The sequence below is a fragment of the Halichondria panicea genome, chromosome 1 (genome assembly GCF_963675165.1).
Source record: "Halichondria panicea chromosome 1, odHalPani1.1, whole genome shotgun sequence".
Taxonomy (NCBI): Eukaryota; Metazoa; Porifera; class Demospongiae; order Suberitida; family Halichondriidae; genus Halichondria; species Halichondria panicea.
In genome coordinates this window covers 13,335,808-13,363,637 of record NC_087377.1, presented here as the reverse complement: position 1 = coordinate 13,363,637, position 27,830 = coordinate 13,335,808, and the positions used below count along the sequence as shown (strand labels likewise).

General features: G+C 40.4%; 5 protein-coding genes across 27 annotated transcripts in view; 2 read left to right on the top strand and 3 right to left on the bottom strand.

Moving 5' to 3' along the window:
- LOC135349878 (uncharacterized) overlaps window positions 1-2,531 on the top strand; it is a 43,528-nt gene extending 40,997 nt beyond the window's left edge. For 15 of the 20 annotated variants that reach the window (XR_010399031.1, XR_010399045.1, XR_010399040.1 and 12 more), the window contains 3 exons: window positions 282-456; window positions 678-767; window positions 2,395-2,517. Coding sequence is in view for 3 of the 20 variants with exons in the window: in XM_064548539.1 (XP_064404609.1) it covers window positions 282-296 (15 nt within the window). In the remaining 17 variants the exon portion in view is untranslated. Of the gene's footprint in view, window positions 1-281; window positions 457-677; window positions 768-2,394 lie in introns of all 20 variants that reach the window. The other 5 variants (XR_010399047.1, XM_064548539.1, XM_064548524.1 and 2 more) reach the window with 5 other exon arrangements.
- Window positions 2,510-5,574, bottom strand: LOC135348934 (uncharacterized). Its single transcript, XM_064547333.1, has 6 exons — window positions 5,441-5,574; window positions 5,079-5,387; window positions 4,726-5,007; window positions 4,427-4,636; window positions 4,035-4,244; window positions 2,510-2,877 (listed from the first exon to the last, which is right to left on the bottom strand). The coding sequence occupies exons 1-6, from the start codon at window positions 5,490-5,492 to the stop codon at window positions 2,603-2,605; spliced, it is 1,338 nt and encodes a 445-aa protein (XP_064403403.1). The 5' UTR covers window positions 5,493-5,574; the 3' UTR covers window positions 2,510-2,602.
- Window positions 5,575-10,278: 4,704 nt separating this feature from the next.
- On the bottom strand, window positions 10,279-16,981 carry LOC135348741 (sushi, von Willebrand factor type A, EGF and pentraxin domain-containing protein 1-like). 3 transcript variants are annotated; one of them, XM_064547044.1, is made up of 12 exons: window positions 16,565-16,953; window positions 14,930-14,978; window positions 14,525-14,866; window positions 14,055-14,345; window positions 13,874-13,956; window positions 12,330-13,791; window positions 11,920-12,246; window positions 11,564-11,848; window positions 11,335-11,511; window positions 11,072-11,278; window positions 10,810-11,007; window positions 10,279-10,751 (listed from the first exon to the last, which is right to left on the bottom strand). In XM_064547044.1, the coding sequence occupies exons 6-12, from the start codon at window positions 12,382-12,384 to the stop codon at window positions 10,492-10,494; spliced, it is 1,509 nt and encodes a 502-aa protein (XP_064403114.1). In that variant the 5' UTR covers window positions 12,385-13,791; window positions 13,874-13,956; window positions 14,055-14,345; window positions 14,525-14,866; window positions 14,930-14,978; window positions 16,565-16,953; the 3' UTR covers window positions 10,279-10,491. The 3 variants fall into 3 exon arrangements, with proteins under 3 accessions (XP_064403114.1, XP_064403123.1, XP_064403131.1); XM_064547053.1 differs by having other exon boundaries at window positions 14,936-14,978; window positions 16,565-16,952; XM_064547061.1 differs by lacking the exon at window positions 14,930-14,978 and having other exon boundaries at window positions 16,565-16,981.
- On the top strand, window positions 16,383-25,486 carry LOC135348853 (uncharacterized). Its single transcript, XM_064547216.1, has 12 exons — window positions 16,383-16,642; window positions 17,245-17,376; window positions 22,547-22,680; window positions 22,814-23,202; window positions 23,322-23,440; window positions 23,497-23,707; window positions 23,758-23,921; window positions 24,028-24,204; window positions 24,257-24,452; window positions 24,511-24,687; window positions 24,771-25,032; window positions 25,085-25,486. The coding sequence occupies exons 5-12, from the start codon at window positions 23,381-23,383 to the stop codon at window positions 25,317-25,319; spliced, it is 1,482 nt and encodes a 493-aa protein (XP_064403286.1). The 5' UTR covers window positions 16,383-16,642; window positions 17,245-17,376; window positions 22,547-22,680; window positions 22,814-23,202; window positions 23,322-23,380; the 3' UTR covers window positions 25,320-25,486.
- On the bottom strand, window positions 19,847-27,691 carry LOC135349217 (uncharacterized). Of its 2 annotated transcripts, XM_064547732.1 has the most exons (8): window positions 26,976-27,691; window positions 26,638-26,846; window positions 22,221-22,327; window positions 22,019-22,131; window positions 21,154-21,636; window positions 20,705-21,056; window positions 20,396-20,613; window positions 19,847-20,227 (listed from the first exon to the last, which is right to left on the bottom strand). In XM_064547732.1, the coding sequence occupies exons 3-6, from the start codon at window positions 22,300-22,302 to the stop codon at window positions 20,730-20,732; spliced, it is 1,005 nt and encodes a 334-aa protein (XP_064403802.1). In that variant the 5' UTR covers window positions 22,303-22,327; window positions 26,638-26,846; window positions 26,976-27,691; the 3' UTR covers window positions 19,847-20,227; window positions 20,396-20,613; window positions 20,705-20,729. The 2 variants fall into 2 exon arrangements, with proteins under 2 accessions (XP_064403802.1, XP_064403794.1); XM_064547724.1 differs by having other exon boundaries at window positions 26,638-27,691.
- Window positions 27,692-27,830: the final 139 nt, after the last annotated feature.

The window sequence follows — 27,830 nt, the reverse complement described above, 5'->3', positions numbered from 1 at the left end:
CTGATCGTGTTTTAAGCTACCGTATAATAATAGCGGGAAATGTTTGCTATTTAGCTCCAGAGCCCTCAGCATAAATGTTCGTGAGTTCTAATAATCGCATTTCAATTCCAGGAAACCACACTCACATAGCTTTGCATGTGAATACCAGTGCTGGGAGTTTATCCCAGGTTTAATTTTCCCGTATTCTGTCCGTGCCCTCGAAACGCACCTCATAAAAATTTCCCACTGTACGGTATAAGAAGCATATTATTTTACTACAGTTCTTCCTCCCCCTTCCTCAGTTCCTCTGGTATTGATCTTGGACTGGCTGTATTGGGGTGGTGCCTCGTATCTATGACGACACGGCCCACACAGATCAGCAGATGTACTCGTGTTGTTTACTGGCCCCCAAAATGAGGAGGGGAGGATGTGTGGACTCACACTATCACAAGCCGGGAGAGCCGTGGGAGAAGAATGGTGTGTGAGGGTGTGAGATGTGTGTGGGTATGCTAAGTGATTGAGGGTGTAGTGGGGTATGGGATAAAGGTATGTTGATGTTGGGTAGATTAGGTGTACTGATCATGTACAAAGATGTGTGTGATAAGGGTACTTAATTTTGTACATGTGGTATAAATTAAATGTGTCCTTGTTTCCTATATTATTGATAATGTAGAGATACTACATTTACCCCCTCACAGAGCAGTGATAATGCCCTGGTGCAGTCTGCTGGAGTGGTCTGTCTCACTTCACTCTGAGCTGCTGGGGAGAATAGAACAACATAATCCAACGTGAGTCTTTGCGTATGTAATGTCTAGCTTCTGTCTATGTATAATGATAGCACTGTATGGCATGACATAGGCTCAAGTCCAACTTTCCAACCATGTATACATTGTGTCAATTTGTGTCACTTAATTATAAAGTACTTCGTTCATGGGACATTCCTCAATTTAGTCAACACAAAAAAATGAGCACCCCCAACTAAACATACATACCGCACCCAATTTAGCCCCATGTATCATAATTATGGCTTCTTATTTACGAGTCCTTCAAAATTCACCAAAATGTTGGTGACCCGGCCACCTATATGCTATAGAGCATCATTTCTGCCAATTACCTTATAGTGGGTTATTTTCGTATGGTGGACATTTTCGTATCAGTGACTACAAAAATTAAAACTGAAAAATGTTTCATTCAACGTCACCATCCTGACCTGTACGAATACAAATGGATAGTTTGTATGAAAATGTCCACCAACAAAAATTATTTGCTATACAGTATACCTTTCATTTAGTAGTTGTTTCAAACCAAATGTTTAACCAACTTTTAGTGTTATCCCATAATCTGGCCACACAAACCCTAGTTGTTGCATAAGCTACAAGAATACACTCTGGAAACACTCTGATCATAAGTTGTTTCTCTTTTAGAAGTGGCCTTATCTCAGAAGCAATAATTCTTATGTGTGTTAATTATTAGCTCTATCTATACGTGATGCTTCGGAAAATTCTGAAAGGTCACCCTTTAGCTATAGGAAATTCCTATGGAATGACCCACAGTCGTGTCAATAACTGCAGTTCACTTTTATATTGCAATGCCCATATCTTCTGATCCCCATCACGAAATTAAGTTATAAAAGGCGGACAATAGTAACTAAAGACGTCATTTTTGAGTTACAATATTGAATAATGAACTTTGACGAGTGCCCACCCCCTTTAAACATGTCACCTGAAAGATCATATCATAATTATCATAAAGAGTACGGTGGTACAGTCCTATATCAATCATGGCAGAAGTTAATGCTTTATGAACCGGGTCGTCACCAAAATAATTATAGTGAATTTAAGGCTAAGAAGCCATATGACATTATTATGGGGTTACACAACATTTGTCTCATGAATCAGTCGCCCTTCCTAAAGGATACCGTCTGAGCACTCTTAATTCCAACGTGACATTAAGTATCAGGTGACTTGAATAGGAGGCGGTAAATAATGAAACTTCACGTGCGGTTGAGCAGCAAGCAAATGTTGTGGCTAAACAAGAGATAGCGGATGTGGCACAGTTATAATAATCATGGTTTTATGGTTTTGTCAGCTTGTACAGTGTACGTCGTAATACATTCCATTGTGACATGACATTACGTAGAGAGTACTCAGACGTAATTCCTCTCTGAGATGTGCGGCTGATTCATTCGACTAATAAAATTATATGGAAAAAAAAGGTGTGTATGTGTATATGCCAGGTTTCGTTGAAATCTGAGGGGGTGCACATTATTTTGTTTGTGGTAACTCGACATGGAATGTCTCTTATAAACAAACCATAATAATACACACATCCACAATAAATTTTTTGCTTACATATAATTATACTTCCTAACTTCATATGGCAGATGTAATGCACTTCCTTTACTATTAACTGCAGGTATCTGGACAGGTTTGACAGAACAGTAACTGCAGCTTCTCTCAATGTTGTGCATGCATGCATGTATACATGTTTACATTTTTATACAAAGATTATACTATTGTTAAAATAATGTTTAGCGATCTATAGCAGGTGAAACACTTATAATACTGGCTAGAAAACTTATATGATGATAGTTAGTGCAAAAGTTAATTAGTAGCATGAAGTTTCACAGTCCTAATGGTCCATACGCCTGGTTAGTGTTCAGTTCAATCTCCTCTTTGGGTGAAACCTCTTCATAAACAGGACCAACTGGTTTAGTGGGTTGTACAACAGATAATGCTGTTTTTCTTGTGTAGTACACTGCCTTCTTACGCGTAAACAAATACATCACTAGGAGTCCAGCGAGAAATCCAAGGATAGTAGACGCAACGAAAGTAGTAGTAACACTGATGGCAAGAGTTGCACCAGTTGATAGGGTGGCAGCAGCTGTAACAGTCGGAGCTGTGGAGGATTGGAATGGATATATAGAAGCCTGAGGCAGTTGTATATCACACCTAGAGTATACACTGTGTTGTACTGTGACTAGAATATTTTAGGGTGAACCAATTAATCAGCAGAAAATTGACCTCATACGATCTAACTATTGCGTTCTAGCAAGGATAATTACCAGCACTAGATCTAATTTAGGTTTTGATAATTATTGATCCTCGCTCGTATAAAATAATTATACAAAATTAATAATTAACGTTTAACTAGAATAAATATTTGGTGGATAAGCCGGTGGCAACTTCCCCAGCCAAATTTCAGGGACAAAACATGGGCCGGGGGCATTAGCCCCCTGACTCCTGGGTGGCTGGTCGCCAAAGGAGAAATTCACAATGATTACTCGGATATACAATGTACCAGCTACATGATTGCATGATGTAACATCATTGTAGTATACTGATTGTGACTAAGCAAACACATTGTTAGGGATTGTTGTTATAAGTTACTAAGTAAGAAATTTAATTGCAATTGAGAGGTGATTTATATGATTGTACAAAATTTACATGCTCCAAATGGGTGACAGAACATTTTAAGCAGGTGAAATAAACCCTGAAAATGCAATGGGAGTCCCGGACCGTTAGGATCACAGCTAGCAAAAATCAAGGCCTAGAGTGTTACAAGTACATGTATAATTTATATAGGACACCTGACGTGCAGTGCATGGGACCAGAGTATATATAGGCTCGATCACAGTAGATCTAGAGCCAGCAAAGAATTCTTCCCATGAAAAATAAGGCTCCACATGGCTGCATGACTGCGTATGCAGGACCAGAGTATATATATAGGTTCGATCACAGTAGATCTAGAGCCAGCAAAGAATTCTTCCCGTGAAAAATAAGGCTCCACATGGCTGCATGACTGCGTATACACAATCATGTACGACTTGTGACTATAATTCCATATCCATATTGTATACCTTCTTAGCTTTTTTTGCTTGCTTTCAATCAAGGTCACAACATGCATGCCACTAATTAGAGCGTTGAGGCTATCCGTACTGTAAACGAAGGCGCTATGGCAACCAGGTGAGCAGACTTAAAAACACAGACAAAAAAAACATAGGGATTACCGTAACTCCCATGGTTGCCTATATGCCTCGGGTTAATTATCCTCACCTTCAGTTAGTGACACGCACATTATTGCCTCTGCAGGCTCAGTGCTCCAGTCTCCAGCATTAGTGCAAGTGATCATGGTGTTGGGTCCAGTCAATGAGAGTCCATTGTCACACTGGTAAGTCAGCACTGTTCCCTCCAACACTGTCTCATTCAACCTCTCATAGTCCACTATAGTTCCGTTGGATGGCTCCGAGGGTAGAGAGCAGTTGACTGAGTATGTGAAATGCAACGCACAGGAAATATACTGTATATAGCACCGGCCGTTGTGACACTAGCTTGGTACTATTATATAGTAGCATTGGATGGTACGACAGGTACAGTGCAGTACGTTGACTTATATACACAGCAAAAAATGAAAAGAAAAATTAATTTAGACTATAATTTTGTTATACCTGGCCTCTCTCTGCACACCAAACTCCCAGGGTTCTCTACCCACTCTCCCCTACCCCCCACATCAGTGCATGTGCTGGTCCTCACATCAGAGGGAAACAGTCCCTCATGACAGCGATAGATGACCTGTAAACCCAGTGAGAATGGTGGTGTCCCACCACTGATGTCCACACTTCCTCTAGATGGTGCAACAGGAGAACCACAGCCGAATACTGCATGAGATCAACATTCCTTTTAAACAATGTACTGTACGCATGTATTCACTGCGTGTATCTGTACGTGCAACCATGAAATAGCTTACTAAAATTAAGATACACAATTTGACTTTCTTGACTCATTCCAGCACAGTTGACAGCTCTGACGGTCACATCATAGGGTGTGTTGTAGGAGACAGTGATCTGTGTGGAGGTGGTCTCTACGGTAACCGGTGACCCGGAGAGAGATGTTGGGGAGATGATGAGGACATACCTGACAGACACACCACCAGTAGAGAAGGGAGGGTCCCAATCCAGAGTGATATTAGAAGAGCTGAGTTGGTTTAGAATGGAGGACACCCTTAGATTCAGTGGAGGGGAGGGTGGATCTGTGGGTGCATTAATTATACTTGTTCCACAATGTTAAAACTTATATGTTTAATACAAACAAAGAACTCACCAGCCACAGTGATGGTGAGAGGACCCTCTTGTGAGCTCGCTCCCAAACACTCCACCATAGTACCCTCTACAATGGAGGCCTCAGACAGTGAGGTGAGAGTGGCAGTGACCATTCCTCCTCTGGAGTCAGTGAGAACACCTCGAAATGCTGGATCACCTTGTGTCTCATTGGTGTTGCTGTCCACAGTTACGGTGAATACTTGTAGTTGTGGAGAAGTGACCGTCCATCGTATGAGACTACCAGGCAGAGTGCAGGTGAAGGTGACAGTGTCACCAGGACAGGCCACAGGGGGGATGGATGTCAGTGTGGCTGAGAAAAATTGTGTGTTCCAGTGAACACATGCAATATGGATTTTAACTTACCTGCAGCAAGAGAAAACAGCTGCATGCTGATAAGAACTGTCTGTACTTGCATTGCAGGAGCTATATAACTAGCTGGTACAACAACAACAAGCTTAAGTTTATTGATCACTTATGATATGAAACACACCCTCTATTGAGGAAGTCAGAAAAACCACATCAGAATGTTGAAGAAGTCAACCACATATACAACTATAAAACAAACAAAATGCCAGAATAACGAGTGTTGCAAACTACGCTGGGCTAATGCCTCTCGCCATGATTTGCTTTTGCTAAGAGGTAGTTTGCTTTGTATAATCATGTAATTATTGTAGCCTCGTTCCCAGGCCGATCCGTCTCCAATTGAACGCTAGGTCGACTCGACCTAGCGTTCAATTAGAGACGGATCGGCGTTCAATTGGAGACGGATCGGCCTGGGAACGAGGCTAGTAATTATTGTTGAATGCGTACACATTTAATATAGAAGAGCAGTACAGAAGTCTATATCTGATATGGCTTGATGAATGATCTCTTCAAGGAGGATAGAACTAGCATGTAGCTATATAGATCTACAATGTCAATGTAGAAGTTTTAAATAAGTATTTTGCATTTCCGCTCAATAAATTCGAAAAGGGGTGTATCTGAAATGAGTGTCGGAGTTCACAAGGGCTTGCTTCTATAGCAGTACATGCATGCAGCTTTCAGCTCTTTTTCTGCCTCCTGTAGCTAACAAATAGCTATAGCGCTACTTGACATGCATATAGCTACCTACTTGTGCAGCGGTCTCGCGTGATTGTTTGCATTCATAAGTGATTAGTCAAGTGGTTAGAACAATGTACAAAACCACATACTTCTATTAGCTAGAAGATGCAGCTGTGTGGACAGTGTGGTTTCACAACTTATACAAACACTTATCAGCTACTTCGAGCTCCACTATATTTGTGGCGCGGTTAATGTATGGTGAAATTGGCCAGACCCTATTTTTGGGTCTGGCTTCCGCGAGACTTAGCCATAACTCGAGAAAGAAGCTTTAGTTTGCAAATCCACAAATTAAATCCAAGAGAGAACGTGGCTGGACCTGTATTTGTTATTGCATCGTAGCCGTTGGGCAGTTGCAGCTAGAATAGACACACACACACGCACGCACGCACGCACGCACGCACACACACACACACACACACACACACACACACACACACACACACACACACACACACACAGCTAGCTTTACCGTATCTCTCGTGTGGCTATACGCCTCAAGGCATAATAATTTAATGCTATACGAGTTTCACAATGCTAACGGCCTATACGCCTGCATGGTTAGTATTCAGTTCAATCTTCTCTATAGCTAGCTGGTTTCTTACGACAGCATTAACCAGGAGCCAAGCGAGGAAATCGATAGGGGGGCGCCAGGAGAAACTATACCGTAGAAGAACTGAAAAATTGGCGGGTATTATAATTATTTGGCGAATCAGCCATTTGAACTGACTTGGCAGGGTGTCATACATGCAGGGGAAAGGGGATATTCTCTGGTTGAAACCCCCCCCCCCCTAAAATTTGCATTCAGGTAATAATTATAATGAGAGTGCTTAGGTCACCCCAAAACCCATCAGAATACACCTCGATTAAACTTTTTCCCAGGCAGTTGTACAGTAACAGAGTCTTGAAAAAACATTTTGATTTAAACCATCCCGTTCAAAGTTCCTGGATCCGCTCTTTCATTTCCCTCCTCCTCTCAATACTGTGTGACACCCTGCAGTTGGCGTATGGTTTTTAACTAGGCGATCTTCGATAAAATCCGCCAAACCGCCAAATTAAAACACCCATGCACCAAATGTATATGAGATGGAATAGTCATATTAGATCCCACTTGAGAGGCTTGAGGATATAATATAATGATGACACTGATAGCGACAGTTGCAGAAGTGGAGGACAAAGGAGCGACAGTAGAAACTGTGAGATTTTATATAGTAGATAGCAAACAATTACGAACCTGAACTTGTCCTTTAGCTGCTAGAGAGTATACTGCCTTCTTACGAGAGCAAAGGTGCATCACTAGGAGTCCAGTGAGGAATCCAAGAATGACAGTCATAAAGAAAGTAATAATTACGCTGATAGCAGCAACTACGCCAATAGATAGGGAGGTGGCAGTAGGATCTGTGAAATCGAGATTACGAACCATAACTCACATTTAAGTACAAACATGATGGCCTTCACCTTCAGTTGGTGACACACACATGAGTGCCTCAGGCTCAGTGCATTGGTGCAAGTGACGTTGTTGGGTCCAGTCAGTGAGAGTCTATTGTCACACTGGTAAGTCAGCACTGTTCCCTCCAACACTGTCTCATTCAACAGCTCAGAGTCCACTATAATAATATGGTTGGATAGTTCCTTGGGTAGAAAGCAGTTGACTGTCACAGTGGTGAAATGCAACATGCATGAGATCAACATTAATTTGATACCTGTAACTGGGCTACCACAGTCAAAGGTCCCAGGGTCAGGAGACCACCCGCTACTGCCACAGGTAGAGATCCTCACTTCATTGTCTCCACTGCAAGTGAAGGTGAGCATGGATCCACCAATAGTGACAGGAGGTGTGTTGGTGATGATCACACCAGCAGCAGTAGACGGTGCATGTTAGGCATACAACTGCATTGATTTAAAGTATGATAAGGAACGAGTACGTATGTTTTATGACTATAAAATTGCAGTCAATGACGGGAATAAGGCTTACTCAATTGACTCATTCCAGCACAGTTGACAGTCACATTGTAGGGTGTGTTGTAAGAGACGGTAATCTGTGTGGAGGTGGTCTCCATGGTGACTGGTGACCCAAAGAGGGGTGTTGGGGAGATGGTGAGGACATAGCTGACAGACACACCACCAGTAGAGGAAGGATGGTCCCACTCTAGAGTGATAATGGAGGAGCTGGGTTGGTTTAGAGTGTGTGACACCCTTGGGTTGACTGGATAGGTTGGAGCAACTGCATGCATGTGTGTATCACCAGCTATATAGCTACATGAGAAATGATACTCACCAGCAACTATAATGGTCTTATGTGACTCTATTGGCATATAGCACCACCACTAACAGTCACAGTACAGGTGACGATACTACCATCCAGTACAGACACTTCACTGAGGTTAATGAGGGTGGACGTCAGAGTTCCACCATCATTGCTTACAAGAACAGCCTCAAACATGATCACTTCTGATCTAAATGTATCCCTTCGACCAGCTAGTGAGAATATATCGTTTGTACTACTGAGATCAACCCAGACTCTGCTGAAGGATCTACTCTCCATTGCAATGCAATACCGGGCACAGAGCATGTGAGCAGAACTGCCTCTCCAGGACACGCCACACTCGTGTTGGACACTAATGAGGCCTCTGTATTGAAATGGAACAAACATCAAAATACACTCTTGTTATATTCATACCTCCTATCTGAGAGTTAATTATCACTACCAACAGAATATACTTATATCACTAACAAGTTCACCATGATAATTATTTTAACAGGACATAGACAAGTAAAGTGCAAAAGCAAAATGTGACATCTTTACCTATTGCTATATAGATACGTTTTCTCCAGTCATGAGACAGTGAGTTTATTGTGTGTGGATATTACATACCGTATTGCGCGAAATTTTCGAGGGGCTGCTGATTTTGTGAGTAACAAATATATACACGAAAATTGTTCTTGAATTAGAATTATCTGCTATAACGTGCAAAGATTAAAGGTGTGGCTTCCGGTAAGCCACGAAAATTGTGCAACGAAATGCTTTTAGAGGCTATTCCACGAAATATAAGTATACCTTCAAAAATTCGCGCTATATACATGTATACGGTATCCTGACGGTATAACGTTGTGCTTGTTGTTGTTTACCGTATATAGAGTTGTTCTAAAGTTCCAATCTGGAGTTTTCCTGCATGTCAAAAGTAAAGATTGTAACTGATGAACATTAATTTTGCAACTTAGATCTAGTTTAATAACTATGGTATGCATGTGCAGTGGGGTATGGGATAAAGGTAACATAGCTTGAATGTGTGGTAGATAAATAATATGGTGGTAATGTGGTGGTCATTCATATATAATAATTATAATTATAGATAGAAGAGGAAGAAGGATTGGAAACGGAAACGATTCATGTGATGTTTTACATACATGTAGAAGTCTACAAAGTGGCTCTGCATGGGATCATCCGTATATATACTGAATCACATGCTCCCTGATAGTGTAGGTATAATAAGAGCGTTTCTTCATGTATTCCTATAGTACTTATTTTATAGAGAAGCAGGTACCAATTCGCTATGGACGCCTGGAGTGATTGTATCAAAATAAGGAAATATAACTTACAAAGTGAGACTATAATTATAGAAGACGAACGACTAGCTATATTATGCTGCAAACTGAAGGAAATGCCGATGATATCCTCATCTCCAGCTCAGCCAGAAGAGTCACAAAACCAGGAAGAATAACTTCAACCTCAAGTCATACAGCCTCTCAGACGGTCTACTAAAGGTCATAAAATTATAGACAACTGGAAGGTAGAGATATTCAATTTCCATGCAGATGAACCTTCAATCTAAGGGGAGTATCCACTGGAACAGTAATGATCCAGAACAATCTACCTAGACCTAGATCTGTACTGTCTATAGAAGTTACTTAGCTTTGTATAGAAGAAGGTTCTGTACTGTGCTCTGTGCATACAGAACCTTCTTCTATACCCTTGCTGCAATCAAGAATGTATATCAGTGTTTATGCATGTGCAATTAACAAATCATAGATTACTCTTTGACTGTATATATATATTTCTTTAATTGTTAAATAAATATTGCTGACATAAAAATAATGTCATGAGTTGTGATGGTTTAATGAACAGCTAGATGTACACATTGATTTGTGTTACTGTTTACATTCAGTTCTCAAGTGTTAATATTACAAACAACAGATCTAGACGCTATAATTATAAGTTGATGTATAAAACCTTGGCTCTATAATACATATATACATCGCATACAACTGATAAGCTATAAATGCAGACACTGGATTAATGCTAAACTTTCACAGTCCTATACGTATACACTGGTTGACTGTTCATATGCTTGGTTACTTTTCAGTTTAATTTCCATTTTGGGTGACACCTCCTCATAAACAGGACCAGCTGGTACAGTGGGTCCTACGTTAGCTTGTCCTTCAGCTGCCTTCTTACGGGAGCAAAGGTGCATCACTAAGAGTCCAGTGAGGAATCCAGTGGCTAGAGTCGCAATGAAAGTGATGATCATACTTATAACGATAGCAGCACCAGTAGATAAGGTGGTGGAAATATCATCTATGGAGAAGGTAAACAAATTGATAGGATATCAACCGTTAACAAAAGCGCTACTCACATTCAAGTACACACACGATTGCCTCAGGCTCAATACTCCAGACACCAGCATTAGTGCAAGTGATGGTGTTGGGTCCAGCCAGTGAGAGTCCATTGTCACACTTGTAAGTCAGCACTGTTCCCTCCGACACTGTCTCATTCAACCTCTCATAGTTTACTACAGTTCCGTTGGATGGCTTTTTGGGTAGAGAGCAGTTGACTGCGGTGAAATGTAAATTAGATGTAATAATACACACAAAATATTTAGCCAATGGCATTCTCACCAGGCATGACTCTGCATGTGATGTTCGTGTCTGGCTTCCAAGTTCCCACTCCACCCACATTTTCACACGTACTGGACATATCACCAGCTGGGAATAGTCCCTTGTCACAATATAATTTTACCACTGAGTCTATCGAAAAGGGTGATGTCCGGCCCTTAACGTCCACACTGCCTCTGGAAGGTGCGACAGGAAAGCCACAGGTGACATCTGAGAGGAGGGGCTATATAGTAACAACTATGACAGTGATTCACCATTAATTTTACCCGAGGGACAGATGTAAGTGGTGGGGTCAGGTGACCATCGTCCATCACTCTCACAGGTTGCTGGTACTGTCTCTCCATTGCAAGTGAAGCTTAGTGTTGATCCTACTAGTGAGAGAGGTGGAGGAGCACCATTGATGGTCACTCTGTTCGCAGGTATTGGGTTGGAGGGGCAGGTAACTGCAGCAAACAATATTATACACTTAAGAGATCAGCTATAATAGAAACTAACCAATAGGAAGAATCATCATCATCACATCATTACTCATTCCAGCACAGTTGTCAGCTCTGATTGTCACATTGTAGGGAGTGTTGTATGAGACAGTTATCTGTGCTGAGGTAGTCTCCACGGTGACTGGTGACCCGGAGAGAGGTTTTAGGGATATGATGAGGACATAGCTGACAGACACACCACCAGTAGAGGAGGGAGGGTCCCACTCCAGAGTGATAATAGAGGAGCTGAGTTGGTTTTGGGCTGAGGAGGACACCCTTGGATTCAGTGGAGGGGAGGGTGAATCTGTGCATGAGTGTATTGATAAACTGACAGTGCATGTGTACATGCATGTATGCATTCCATCAGTCACTCACCAGCCACAGTGATAGTGAGAGGACCCTCTTGTGAGCTTGCTCCCTCACACAACACCATAGTACCTTCTACAATGGAGGCCTCAGACAGTGAGGTGAGAGTGGCAGTGAGCATTCCTCCGCTGGAGTCAGTGAGAACACCTCGGAATGCTGGATTACCCTCAGTCACAGCGAAATTTTCACTGCCGGTGAATATTAAAGTCAATCTAAACGAAGGTCCTTGAACCGTTGGAGGAGTGACTTTCCATCGTATGAGACTACCAGGTAGAGTGCAGGTGAAGATGACAGTGTCACCAGGACAGGCCACAGTGGGAGTGGATGTCAGAGTAGCTGCAAAAATGTAAATGTATAGCTATAGCTATATCAAGTTTTATATAGCTATAGCTAGCCACATGCACACATGCAAAACTCACCAGCAGCCAGTACGAACAGCTGGGTGCTGCAAATAATAACTGTTTGTAGCTGCATTGCAATTGCTGCATCTAATAAATAATGCTAATTGACTTCTGGTGTGCAGATTAAACTAGAACAATAGATAACGATCATTATAACAACATAATTATAGTCTATATAGACACTTTCAATGTCTATAGTCGACTACTATATATAGACAGTCCAGAACTAGAGCGCTAAACCAGACATTTATATAATTATGTCCTACAACTATAGAGTGTTATAAAAGTAGTTATATATATATTATGCAACTATAAAAAAAGTAAAATTAATACTGGTACATTATTATAAACAAGGCAATGTTAGAATGTTATTATAAACAAGGCAACATGCAGTTTAACCATGAACCTCACCAAGGCAGTAGCGTAAAGCTAAATTAAAAACGTTTTTAGTCTACAGTGATAGGTCATACCATGAACTCTTGGTAATACACATCACTCACTGGGACCTATAATAGGCTATGCTGGGACTATAGGACCAGCAAGGAAGCCTGCAGGGATCCATGCAGTTTTAGTGCTAGTGCTTATGTAGTGAAGTTCCTCGAATTAAAGCCGCAAAGGATTTCTGAACAAAGTAGAAAAAGGGGTGACTATGGCTGGCTGTGACACATGCAAGAAAAAGAAAGGTCCTGATTGACACAAGTTAAGCAATTAGCTAAAGCATGCACTGTGGTGAGTATAGATATTGCATATATAAAGTAAAAACAAGCTGTCGTAGGTTGATGTATCTAATTACACCGCCACCATAAGTTAAGTGTCACCTCGGTCATCCTAAAAAAATGGCAATTTGCGCAAATTTTTTGCCACTTATGAAAAGGTATATTTTTGTGCGCAGTTTTTTACTTATATAAATAATGTCATATTGTTGATCGACCGTACGTATATACACCTCTGAGATTGTTACATGCACTAAGAACTATTTCAAGCATGCAATTATGAGATAATAAAATGTTTTTTCATTTTTGTATGCCTATAAACCGAGGGTGAGGCTTGTATATATATATATAATTATGATTAGCTAAATGCTAAATGTAAAATGAGGTGTATAACTATGTATGTGTTAACGTGTCCCAAAGCCTGAATATAATTATACACATGCTTGTTGCCCAGTGAGTGGGCAGATCAAAGCAATCCATTGCTCAGTATATGGCATGTTGCATCACTGCCATGGCTACCATATATTGCACTGCATTATATGGCATAATGCACTGGATTATATGCACTTGCACTGTGTGTAAATGCAGTAGATTTCTTTAAGAGATATCCATTTGGGATTTATGCCCCACCATCCCACCCAATACTCAGTTGGTCCCTTTTATAGGACAGTACCATAATTACTCATTTTAATAATACAAACTGTATCATAATGTATGTTAACTAAAGGTCCTAGCTTGACAGACTTGTTTCAGGACTCTCTTCAAATCTATATATACAGTGAGAAAAACACATCAACCTAAAAACTATCACCCAAAACAAACTCCATTACAAATCCGTTAGGACCGTACCTTTTTTTTCTCCCAATTGGTCAATAGCCAGTACTATACGATAACAGCGATGATGATGAGAACAATGGGAACCAAAAAGCCAGCTACGGAGAGAGAATAGATTTTTAAGATTGAGTGCTTTGATTCAGCGCTAACAATTTTGTGATCTGGGCATATACAGACAAATCAGAAGCAAACAAACCTGCAATGGAGACTGATCCATTTGCACATCCTCCTGAGACTGATCCCACTGACTGTCGCGCAGCGCTAATGCTGCCACAAGTGCTAACAGTACGGACATCAGCAGTGATTTCTCCAGATGGCAACGTAACGTCCAGACCATTGTCACGAGAGCTCCTAGTCGTGTACAACACTTCATCCACGTAAATTCTCACAATATAATAATCAATATCAAACTGGGGGTTCAAAGGTGGGGTCCATGATACTGTCGTGTCTCCAGAGAATGTCACAGTGGAAGGTGGCTCAATTTGTGCTGTATATAAAAGGATAATCATATAATTATAGCGGGATATTTTCGTATGGTGGACATTTTCGTAGGTTCTATGTCACTATTCTGAGCTGTACAAATATTTAGCCTATACGAAATATTTCACTCATACGAAATTTTCACCAACGAAAGTTACCCGCTATATATACGGCATGACAACTTACCTTCATGAATTAGTGTTAGTACAAAATCGTTCTGAGGGCCAGAAATGTCCGTAGAACAGGAAAAATTCATCTGCTGCAGATCACTTGACACTCTGATTTGCAGGTTTGCAGTAAAATTGGGCATTCCACTTGTCAGGGTCAGAATAACATTCAGAGCAGTAGGGAATGTCTGAACATCAGGAACAGGATCACTGCTAATGAATGCTTGCTGATTTATTAATGGTGGAAACTGTACAAACAGGGTGGTTCCTTGAGCGCAACAAGTGTATGTGACAACTTCACCAGTGCAGGAAAAGTTACGACCGGCTGCGTCTAAATCTGAAGCAATTTCAACCACCTGACCTATAAAAAACATCATACGTAACAAGTAAATTAAGGACAACTATGATAATTAATTGTACATACCTATACCAAGCACTAGTCCTGTAACTGTAGCAACAAATAATACCACCACCTAAAACAATGAAGTACATTGATAAAATTTGCTGCTTGAAGTGTATAGATGCTAGCCTAAACCATAGTCGTTTCCCATCCCTCTCCCTTCTTATATATATATCTATAAGTATTAGGGTGGGAAACGCAATGTAAATAGCATTGACGATCCGTGTTTCGGTCAACATTTTCTTTTATTTCCTCTGTCCCATACTTCTAGCTAGTACTGCTATAAACTGGCTACTGAGCTCCATGTATTAACCAATGGCTATGGAACAGTCACAGCAAGGTAGTAGCAATAGTTAGTGAGACCCTCCAAGCAGCAAAAAGCAGCTTCGACAGTAAATTCTTGAGAGGAGTTCTGGCTGTACCGTTGAGTACTTCCAGTACAGTCACAAACATGATAGGGAAATGTAGCAAAGTTCTGTCGTAAATTACTGTGCCGATACAATGAACTAACTATCAATGAATACAAAGAGACATGTATACCTATACATTAATTTTAATCCTTGATATGACTTCTAAATGCATGGGCTGCTTCAAAACCAGCTTACTACTAATTAAGGCAAAAATGAATAATTATTACTTACCAACCTAAAGCCAAGTGGCTTTGATTTTACCTACATACAATGCCCAGCTTTAAATATGTTGTACTGTAGTCACAGCCTCTCCTTGTAGAACGTACACAAAGCCACTAGATATAGAGCCGAAACGATAATACAACACTTAAAAAACTAGCCTCGAGACCAGGCCGTTCGTTGTCTGAAAGAACGCCTGGTCAAGTTCCAATGTAGAACTCGTCTACCTGAGTCAGTGAGTGGTTAGGCTTGAGTAGGTTGTGAACATGATTATCGGAAACTGTAAACACAACAATACTAGCTAGCTGCATACATCGTAATGATATTCACGGATAAGTATATGGTTGTTGCAGGCAATTATCGGTCCAAAAAATTCCTGGAACAATTAGACAAGTTCTACATTGGAACTTGACCAGGCGTTCTTTCAGACAACGAACGGCCTGGTCTCGAGGCTATCAAAAAAAACTGCCTTTGAAAGCTTCCAAGCTCTTGGTGACATACACTAGATGCACACACTAGCTAGGAATGGAGCTCAGCACAGGACTAATTAAGAGTCCCAGCGGGGAGCTGCATGTGAATGATATTAATAACATTTCCCACTACATGGGTTGGCGGGGTGTACCTTTTCATTAGTTGTGGGAACAAAACCTATTATGGAATTCATGAATCCACTAAAATTCACTCAAAAACACATGACAATTTATAGGGAAAAAACTTAACCAATCAGAAGAGTTTGACGTCATTGGGCAACAAGTTAGTTATTGAAGGCGCCCTCGTGCAACATGCCATATATTGCACTGGATGGCATAATGCCCGAGGGCCTGCATTTATGCTGCTCCAGTGCAATATATGGCATGTTTTACTCGTGCTGGGCAATAAAACTAATACATAATCCAGTATCAACTTCTCTATGATAGATCTGCTGTATAATTATATATAGCTTTAATATAGACAAAATAGTCTAGTTTCTTATTAGCTTCATGCATACTATAGATCCAGCAATTATTAATTGTCGTGAGTATAAACTTACTGTACATGTTGCTGTCATCTTGCACACTTTGATCTTCTACTTTCACAGTAGCCAATGTCAATTGATGTTCAAGTAGAGGTAAGTGTGTATCTAACTGTACACATCAACAATTAGGCAATACTGCTGATAATTATGGCTATTGTTTATTTGCATGTCCATTTTGGGCTATAGCTATAATAGTCAGTTATTAGTAATAATTTTTTGCAGCCAATATTCAAAATAGCTGTCAGTGCTACAGTATAACTGGAAAATCTGGCAATTTGGTCAATTTTACTGAAGATCGCCAAATCAAATGTTCCATAACATCATCGCTGTGACGCGCCTGAAACGCCAAAATTAAAAAACCGCTAAGCCAGTTCAAAACAAAGAAACCACAGTACAATAGCTGCACGTGATTTATAGTTTGAGAACAATGGTTAGTGTGCACCTGTCCACTGCTGACACATGCTTTCTGTGTATGACCTCATATTTGCAGGCAATAATAGTTCACATGCTGAACTCAATATAGGACAAGCACAATGGCTGCATGTGTGTATACACTGTACTCTAAGGTCGCTAATGCAACGTGACAAAAGCATGAAGTATATATAGTACACTACGGATGTGGCACAAAAAAATAATGGGTATAGAACATTCAATAACCAATCTCTACTCCATCCACTCACTCACACTGCCAGTAGAGTTGAACATGAATGCTGTACCGAACCCCACGTACAAGTATGACGAAGCCTCGCCCCCTCCCACCCCCTCTCTCTCACCTACGTTGACAAGGTGACAGCCAAAACACTGCCTCCCTCATGCCCTTCTGAACTGTAAGCTGAGATTACCGCTACGACTGTATATATATATATATTACGTTTGTTGTCCATAATTATAGCTTACAAAGTTTTCATGTACAGTAGACTCTTGTTAAATATGGCCACCCTTGGCGAGATGGCTGCATTTCCGAATATAGCTGCGGCTAAAAAGCGGTCCCTATACCTCGAATCTAATGACAAATTTTGCAGTTCTGTCAGATCATTTTGCTCTCATTTTGCTTTCTATGTGTAAATCCAATATTATCTGCCAAAATAATACCCAAAACATCATATCCGGCCGTAATAAACGTACATTAAAAACCATCAAAGTTTAGGGCAGCCAGTACTGGCCAGCATACAGAATAGTATTTCAGGTCAAGTTTTGTGCAGTAAAGATCAAGCTAGCAATCCGTGCCAAACCAAATGATCGAGACTAGATATCGAGGTGGAACGAAAAGTTGTATGTTGGGGTATAATGGATCAAAAATCCCCAGCACCCCCGTGTCACCACAGTTTGATATAATTATAGGCATAATTATGATAAATTAAATGCCAACATGATCTATTGTTTGTTAGTCGCGACTCTCACTGTGTACCTAACTTGTAGCTATAATTATGAAGCAGCTAGTGCATCATAGTTGCTCTTCTACTACATTAAATTGTGTACACTGTCGGTATCTGGTAAGGTTAGTTTATAGCTCATCATTGTCCTGCATGCATATATGGGATTGATTGTTACACCATGCAATTGTTATGCCATAATGCATCAGCATCGAAATTTAACAATAGGAATGCTATTTATAGTATCTTATTATCTTTAAACGGCTTATGTGTACACGTACGTGACAAGCTTTCAAGCACATGACACGATGCCAGCTGTCTTTGTATTGTACCTATACATCAGGTTACCATCCTACAGTTATATGAAAACAAGCTTGTTTAGCATTCAACAAAATTCAGTATTCTACTATTATCGTTAGTCATGCAGTCATGATGTGAATAAAGTAAATGTCAACAAGTTATAGTGCATGCATTCAAACTCTCAGTATAAAACTGTCTACCTATACACGTATTTCTGCATACAAAGGTTCTGTAGGTAGTGTAGGTGATCCTTGAGCATTTTCTATGACATCATACATATGAGGCTCCGTAGCAATTATTTGTGAATGGTTGGCAATACAAATTTCATTATACGCTTCATTTTTTCTCATATTCAATACAATAGAGTATGCTTCACAGTTGCTGACTTCGAACACTGTATATATGTGGTGCAATGGTGCAATGGCTTATTAAAGTAATTATCTTGGGAAATCTACTCACTTTTCTTTGATTTTCTCCTTCTTTTCTTGAACAGCACTGCTAACGTTACAGTAATTAATATAATGCAGCAAACTGCTCCACCAGAACAACCTCCAATAACACCTGCACCGATTATGGTTGAAGTTACAGTATAATTACCCCAGTGTACTGTTGTAATGGGGTCTAAGTCAGTAATGTTTGTAATCACTGTACTCTCTGTTGTTGAGTTGGACTTGAGGGTTATGATAACAATCTCTCTACTGTACACTCTGCGTATACCACCATCTTGTTCCCAATTATAAACAGTAGTGGTGAAATTACCAACCTCCACATCTGCACTGTATGAACAACCTTTTACACAAGTTTCATTTATGTTGACAAACATAGAAATCACTAAACGATTTTCAACGCCCAAAATGTCAATCTTAAAGCCACGAGCAGTTGTCCCTCTAGCAAACCAGCAAGTGACAGTGACATTATTTCCTCTCACAATGATTTCTACGTTTTGAATATCGTATGTACCTGAAAATAGTATTTTTTTTATAATTATGTCATTATGTATTATATGTTATGGCAGCACAACATCATCTGAAAACTTACTAAAAGGAATGTTTGAGTGCTCAATTTTATTATCAGAACAGCTAACGTTGGCCAAAAACGACTCGTTGTGTGGAAGGTTACACACTATCGTCAAGTATTCGTAGATACTATATATAAATCCTTTGAAGACAATTGAGTTGCTTGTAAGTTGAAAAATGGTGACTTGAAATACACAAAGACACAACTCAAGCTGTAAAATATTTTTTTGGAGATCTTATGGACACCATGCATGAAGGATTTATGTTTACCTCAGTCATTAAAGTTTTAGCATCGTTACCACACCCATTTCCGCCACGCCCATTTGTGGCTGTCTCTGTTTGAGGAGTCTGGCCTCGAGACTAAAATATAGCAAGGTAAGCAGCCTTTACAGTCCGTAAGAATAGTCACAGCGTATAACGCTAGTGCTAGTGATGAAGACAAAAGCTCCTATGTTTGCTGTTACCCTGATATTGTTAGCATGTTCTTTGCAAGTGAAAGGTATAGGATTATATAGGCTACAGCTGGATATAGTGATAAATTCAGCACGGTAATTTTACAGTGAGGTACTCATCATTCATAAACTCGCTAGATAAACATTAGTTACCCCAACTGTACATTTACTGTTACCAAGTTATTACCGAGTTAGTTACCGACTGTATCAATTATGATTATCTAGCGAGTTTATGAATGATGAGTACCTCACTGTTTTTTTTACAGATGTCTCTTTCACACCCATCAACACTTCCTGTATGAAGAGAAGGAGACCAGAGGCAGGTGATGGCTTGGGGTAACTGACGTAGAAGGCGTAGTATGTTGCAAACAAGCTGATAACCGAGTCAATGACACTGTCGCCCAATACTTCAAAGAGAACCTTTCCTTCACCAAGGATGAACGCTTGCATGCCATTCATGCTCTTGTCAGCAAAAATTGCAAGCCTTGGCTCTGGAAAGGTCTTTTCAGCTGTCACTTCCTCAATATCAGTCCCGACCTGCAACAAATAAGAGTTAAATTTGAGGTGCATGCTTCCACAATAATGACGCATGAATGGAATTACAGTGTTACTGCCTCCGTATATATAGCCGGTAATTTTCGGGAGACAAAATATTTGATTACCGGCTATAATTATGCGTATATATACGTTGTTGTTTTTACTTACTTGATACAAAGTAAAAGCAGCTGCAGCTTTAGAGGCTACTCCTGCGGGCCTGAGTTGTGTGTCAATGAACAGAAGTGCCTTGTATAGCTCCGAGTTTCTTCAGAGTCAGTGGGCACTTCACCATCCATCTGCAGCAGAGTTGGAACAATCTTAGTCCAAGAATCTCTGATTCGAGAGATGGATTCCTCCCCACACATTACCGTGAACTCCAACAGCACCTATAACATTTCAAGACTCAATAAATAACCAAGAAAACATTAGGTGTATAATTATGGTTAAATAAACAATTTAAAGAGCTAACGCACTTACCCATTGATTTCTTGTGAAGAAAGGATTATGTCAAAAGAAGAATTGACATCTTGTCACCTGAATCTCCAATTCTCTTCCTTCTTTGTTGGTGCGTCTCCCTTATTAACTGTGTAATTGCTGCATTGTTAGGCGCTTTCTTGGTGAATTGGTCGCACAACCGACCGTGGTTTCGATCGTATGCACATTCGTCCACACTGATAACGGAGTCTTGGCCAGGAGCGGCTTCAGCTGGCTTTGCTGCAATTATTTGCACTAAGTGCGCCTTTTCTGTCTTGAGAGGTTTGATTGCTGACGGTACTGACCTCCTTCTCCGATTTCGGAAGAACATAGTAACCTGTTGCTTCACTGTATGCTGCATGCATGTTGTATGATTAATTATAGCTATAAAAATTTGCAATTATGTATAATTATAATACATGCATGCATTGTTATTATTGTATAATGCTCACCCAATAGCATCCGTCAATTACAATCTTGTTTCGTAGCTGCTCAAAGCTATTACACAAAACCTTAGCCATTTCGTCGTACTGATTTCCTTTCGGATTCGGGCAAAGACCATAATAGAAGAGGGAAGCTTCTCGTATTAATGCTAGTTTGTCTTTTCCGTAAATTTGTTTCGCTATTATTGCTCTGTTTACTCTCTCACTGAATACTGGTGGAAGTGGGCACGGAGTTGGTAGGGTCTTCGTAGGTGCTGCCAGCACCAGTGGGCAAGGAGTTGGTAGGGTCTTCGTAGGTGCTGCCAGCACTTCGTACTCTTCTGTCCGTGGCTTTTTAGCAGGTGGTTCAGCTGCTTCATCACTTCTTGCAGGCAGCATTGCTAGAGGATGGTTGGCCACAGCTTCGTCCTCAAAATCCCCCATGTTGTAATCCTCTATCAGATTATAGCTGGCACTCATTTGACGTATCGTACCACTCATGGAGCAATTTTCCTGTAGTTATAAAAGAACGTATATATTATGTCTCAAACTTAACACCACAGAATAAGGGTATTTCGTGGCCAAAAAATTGCCGCTTTGTTAAAGAATTGCACACTTGTGCAATGTATGAAATAGAAGCCCCTGTAGTGTGCTATGGTGGTTAGCAACAATTGTAGTTGAACGCCCACATTTACCACAATGCTCAGCTCAGTAGAATGGGGTAGAATGAGAATTGCAGTTGAATACAGTACAATGGGTACAATAGAGCACGGTATAGAATGGGTAGCATATTCTAGAATTGCAGTACAATGGGTTAACTCTTTTAAGCACTCAACAATTAAAATTACCTGCTTATAACTATGGTACTAAAGTAAAATGTGTAAATGATTCTAACCTTTTCAAGAAGAGATTTGAGTGCCATCCTCAATCCACTCTGCGGCAACATATGCTTAAATTCCTCAAAGTCATTGGGTAGTTGAAGCACTGCAATGCCATTAATTAGGTTTTCTGTAAGTGCAAACAGATAATAATGTACTATAAAAGCTAAGAATATACCTAAGAAGACACTATAATAATTATTAGTCTACGAGTTGTACCTTTGAATGCAGAAACTACTGTTTCAGGAAAGCAGTTTTCCCTCAAGAGTCTCCCCACATCAGTTACAGACAACTTTTCCATCTCTTTCAAGGTTCTTTCAAGGTTTCTAAGTAACAAGTCTAGAGAATATTGCTCTAGGCTATATCTAGTGCGCATGCGCTCTAGATAAAACTGCATAAAAAAAATTAATATCGAAATTGGTAACTATTATATTATAAATACAAGCGCGCAAAGCAGTTAGCTCATCAGGTCTCTATAGATATATCTCTCCGTATTAATTATGGCTGACAACTGTGTAGTGACCTGTTGCATGTGTCTTTTTCAGTGCTATTCCCACAAGTCTCTGCTAAAGCACACTCTTGCTTCATCAAAATGATCCAAGATTTATGGTCAATTGTAGTGTATGTGGCAAGTCAGCAACAAAATGGGAGACTTTGAGGAAGCATTTACGAAAGCATGGTAAGTCAGCTAATGAGATCATACATAATAATAGATCTAGCATTAAAACTACTACTATTTAATACATCTATAGTTTTGAATATTACATCTATAGTTTTGAAGTACTTCAACCATTTTTTATAATTATATACAGATGTTCAGATCGACGCAAGTGATCCAATTACAAGTGACCCAGAATCTTGTACAACCACAAATGATGACGTTGACGACGATTCACTACCATCGGTTACATCGGTTTATCCCAAGTTTGACCGGGCCATGTTTCTTCTTCGCAGCACTAGCAGTTTAGCACTTAATTATTCAAGCATCGAACATCTTTGCGAATCAACACAGACACTAATGGAGCAAACTGCAGGACAAATGCAGCAGAAAATGTTGTGTTGTCTTCAAGAAAAAGGCATCACTGTGGATGAGGTCGTGAAGAAGATTGTCACAGAATGTTGCAATGTTGATGAAATGTTTAGCGGTTTGTCTTCACGAGCGTTAAGAGAGAAATACTACAAACAGCATCTCAATTATGTGGTAATTAACGTATTATTTTGTTATCAGTACAATGTAGCATGAAGGTACATGCATTGTTTTATCATCTCATCATGTTAAATTACTGTATATGCATGCAATTACAAAATGTATGTTACTAGGAGAACCATCACCATCACTTCTCGACAAGAACTGGGACTGGGTGAATGACCACGGCAAGATGCATCTGAAGGAGGTTGAGGCTAAGGGGTACTACATTGATCTCTGGGAGAGCTTGAAGGTTTGTGCTATTTACCAACTCAATCACTGGTTTTATTTTTATAACTTAATTGTCAGAGTTTGCTATCAAATCCTGCTGTTAGAGAAGAGATCATTGGAAAAAGTCATGTCAGTACAGATGGTAGCATGCGCGATATCTGTGATGGGGACTTTGTTAAGAAACATCCAGTCTTTCGAGCACATCCAGATGGTTTACAGTTTTTACTGTATCATGATGACATTGAAGTTTGTAATCCTCTCGGAACCAGTGCTGGAGTTCACAAGTTTGGTGAGAATTGCATTACATGTTGGTTTATACCTTTTTATAATGACATGTAGGTGTGTTTTACTATATATATACATTGGGAAACATAAGACCAGTGTTTCGATCATCGCTCCAAGCTATTCAACTACTTGGAGTGGCTAAGTCATCAGACATGAATCAGAGTGCACGTGATATCCTCCTCAGAAACTTTGTTCAATGCATGAAATTGCTTTCAACAGTAAGTGTTAATTGCTGGTAGTTTTCTTTTTTTTAACATTACTGTGACGTACCTATGATAATGGATATCTCGTGTGTATACATTTCAAATAATTATGCTATTGCAGGATGAAGGATACAGGTTAGAGCTAGACTCAGGTGTGGTAGTACTTCATGGAGCTGTCGTCTGTCTCTGTGGTGACATACCTGCTAGTAATTTTCTTGGAGGGTTTAAAAAAGGTGTTGGGTTTGCGCTACGGAAATGCAGGCAGTGTCTTTGTTCGAAGGAAGATTTAAAACATAATGTGAGTTAAAAAACCACTGGTGCTAATTGTATTAATTTTTAACTACTTATAGTTTCATGTTGGTGCGTATACCCTGAGAGACTCTCATAGTCACAACCATTACTGTCAGCTAGTGGAAAGTGATGTGAATGGATGTTTGGGGTACTCAACTACGTATGGAGTGAATAATGCGAGCATTCTTCTGGACATTCCATTCTTTGATGTCACCAAATGTCTTCCGTACGACATAATGCACACAATATTTGAAGGTAAAAATTCATTCAATAGCACACAAATATAATTATTATTGCTGCTTCTGTTCATTAGGTGTTGCTCCACGTCTCCTCAAAGAGCTTCTTGTTACTTTTATCAATATCAAGAAGTACTTCACCTTGTCAGAGCTCAATCAGTCTCTTGCATCCCACCATTACGGATATTCAGAGCTTGACACCAAACCAAACACAATTACTGGGTCGACAATGGAGTATCATATCAAACAGAAAGGTGAATGTTCATATCATTTTCCCCACTTTTGTACAATGCTTACTTTCATAATTAAAAAGCACATAAATCATCATTACACGCAGCTTCTCAGATGAAAGCACTGATCCGATTATTCCCGTTTATCATGGGGGGCTTTGTTCCAGAGGGCGATGAACACTGGGGTTTTCTCCTAACTCTGTGGGATATCTGCACAATGGTGACCGCATTTGTGGTTACAGAGGCAGATGCTTCTGATCTGGCATGGAAAGTAGAGTTGTTGCTAGAAACATATGTGCAACTCTATCCAAACTCGCCCTATGTTCCAAAGATGCATTATCTTCTGCATCTACCTGACGAACTATTAAGGTATTCTAAAATGTCTAAATTAATGCATAAAGTATATACTTTATTTCATTAGATTTGGTCCACCACGAAACACATGGTGTATGCGGTTTGAATCCAAGAATAAGGAGTTAAAAGGTTTCACCTCAAACTGCTTTAAGAATGTCCCATACAGTGTGAGTGTCCGACACCAGCAGAGGTATTGTCACCTTCTAGCAGTGCGTCCTGGACAAGAGATGTCAAATTTCTTCTACAAAGGAGATGAAGTATCCTCAGGTAAATTTCTATTGCTGTTTGTAAATACAGAATAATTATTACTTTGGAGCTAACTTTTCCTAGGAAAATCTGTCATTTTGGACAATGATCTGGTAGCACCGGTTACACAACTGTGTGGATTGGACCACCCTCAGCTGCCACTTGTTGCTTATCGGTTAGTTTCGTTAACTTTCACAACAAGCTTGTACCAGTGTATACATTTTTAATTGTTACGATGTCAGCAAACAAACCCACAGCATTCTGTTTAAAACAACAGTAACTACATGCAATCAAATCAACCACAGAAGGACCACCACCAGTAGTCCAGTAGTTTCCTTGCCCAAGGGACTAATACAATAAGGGCATAATAAACTAAAGGGACCCTGTGACTGTGAGTACCATTAACTAATCTAGCACAGAAGTAATCAACCAGAATGTGTGGGATGGTTCAACAACAGTAGACTCACAGAGACAACACCTCCTTGCTCTTGAAGACCTCGTCGACTCCAGTTGCAACAAGCCTGGCACGCAAGGCTTGCACAAGTGCTCAAGACTACTCTTCACTAATCCAGTCAAAAGCTACAGTTCCCTTGGCACACCTATAGTTTAGTTAAAGCCTGAACTTACCAATTCCATGTGCAGTAGGCACAGAGTTAAGATCCTAAAAAAGCTGTCATAACAGATTAGCATAAGCAGCAGTTGTCTAACTATATTATAGCTAGCTATTCTAATGATCCTAGCTATTAAACTAACTATTGGAACTGATAACGAGATCCCAATTATGGCAGGATCCTGTGCTGCTTTCCCTTTAGGCAGTTACTAACGGCAGAGTGCTCCCTCAATAGACTGGAGTGCCATGAGTAATCCATCTTTGCACCCCGAAGGCTGGTTCGACAATGGTTTCAAGAACAAGAAGATGCTGTCCTGCGACCCGACTGTTGAAGAACCTTCCACACACATTCTGATTGATTACTTCAGTGCTATGGACACCATCCCTCCTCCTCCCCCCCCCCCCACCAAAGGGTTCAAGGCCATGCAGGTAATATACTCTTAGCCATGCGTATTTAAAACAGTACACAAAAAGCGTTGTCGACACGAGTTTAGCCGTGCATACATGCATTTAACGTGCGCTTTGCTGGCAAGTATGTATCTATTAAGCTGCATGCATGACCTACACACCTCACAGTCAAGAAGGGGCCACCACACTTAGACACACGGAATACCAGAACATAAACCTTCCACTCTCAACAAACAAAGCAACACCGATACACTCAAAGGCCAGAGAGTGAACAATCGAATGCAACAAGATACACACACACCACATGCAACAAGCTACACACAAGATGAACATGCAGACGTATAGTTTCAACTTACAAATGACTCCTGCAGCCTGCACTGCTTCCGATGATCCAGCTCTATCTTTCCATGGCTGGATATTCGCGATGGTTCTGCAACACAGTAAAAGGCCTGCGCTGTTTCTGCAACACAGCCTGGTGAAATGCTCGCGATGTTCTGCAACACAGTGGAAAGCTCGCGCTGTTTCTGCAACACACTGGATGGTTCGCGATGTTTTTGTATCACGGCTGCAAAAAAATCAAGTCAATAGCAATCAATAAAACATGACCAAATAGACAACTACAATGCTTCAAAAAAGGCTTCCTAGCGTAACATTCCTGCAAACATGCGAGCTACAAGCAAGCAAAGAAACTCACCTCTTCCAGCAACACACTTCGCTTCTTCTTCAACGAGCATGCTGACTATAAAAGGGGCGTGCCCTGGGCACTCGAGGCGGAAATGATTAAATATGGCCGCGTGCGGTAAACTCTCTGGCCTCTTTTGCTTCACTGCTCGCTTCATGCACGCATGGTTTTACTTTGATACGCCCCTTATACCTAGCCTCCTTCGCAGCCTCTCCTTTTTCTGTTCTTTGTCACAGAAGAGAAATATTGGAGGAACAAAGAAAGAAAGAAGGAAGCAACTAAGAAAAAGAAGAGCTGCCTTGCTAAGTCCCGTGATCCCCTACTGAAGTAGACAAATTTTAACGAGCGTGGGCGAGAGAAAACCTCAATAACTGTCCTCCCACACAGTACTTGGAGCGCATTTACCAGGAACATAATCTGTTATGAACAGTACAGTGCAGTACAGTGCAGTAGAGTCAGCCTTTGTGAGACCTTTAGTCAGTAGAGGAAGTATGAAAGACTAGAGTAGAGTAGAGTAGACTAGAGTAGAGTAGAGTAGACTAGAGTAGAGTAGAGTAGACTAGAGTAGAGTAGAGTAGACTATACTGCTGTAATAATTATATCTACTAATCAAGTGGGTCTGTTCTGAACTCAGGAAAAAAAACTGAGCTAAATTTAGATATTTAGTCTCTTTAGTCTTTACTAGGTAAGCCCTCGTCTACGATGTTGATTCTGGCTTACGTAGGCTCTGTCAGGCTCCGCCTAGTTGGGTGGAGTCCAACCAACGCTGGTTGGACTCCGCCCAACTAGGCTCCGCCCAGCTAGTGATTGCCCACATTCATTTTCACTTGTGTACCACTCGTCTAGGCTCTCCTTTTTCTTAGTCTC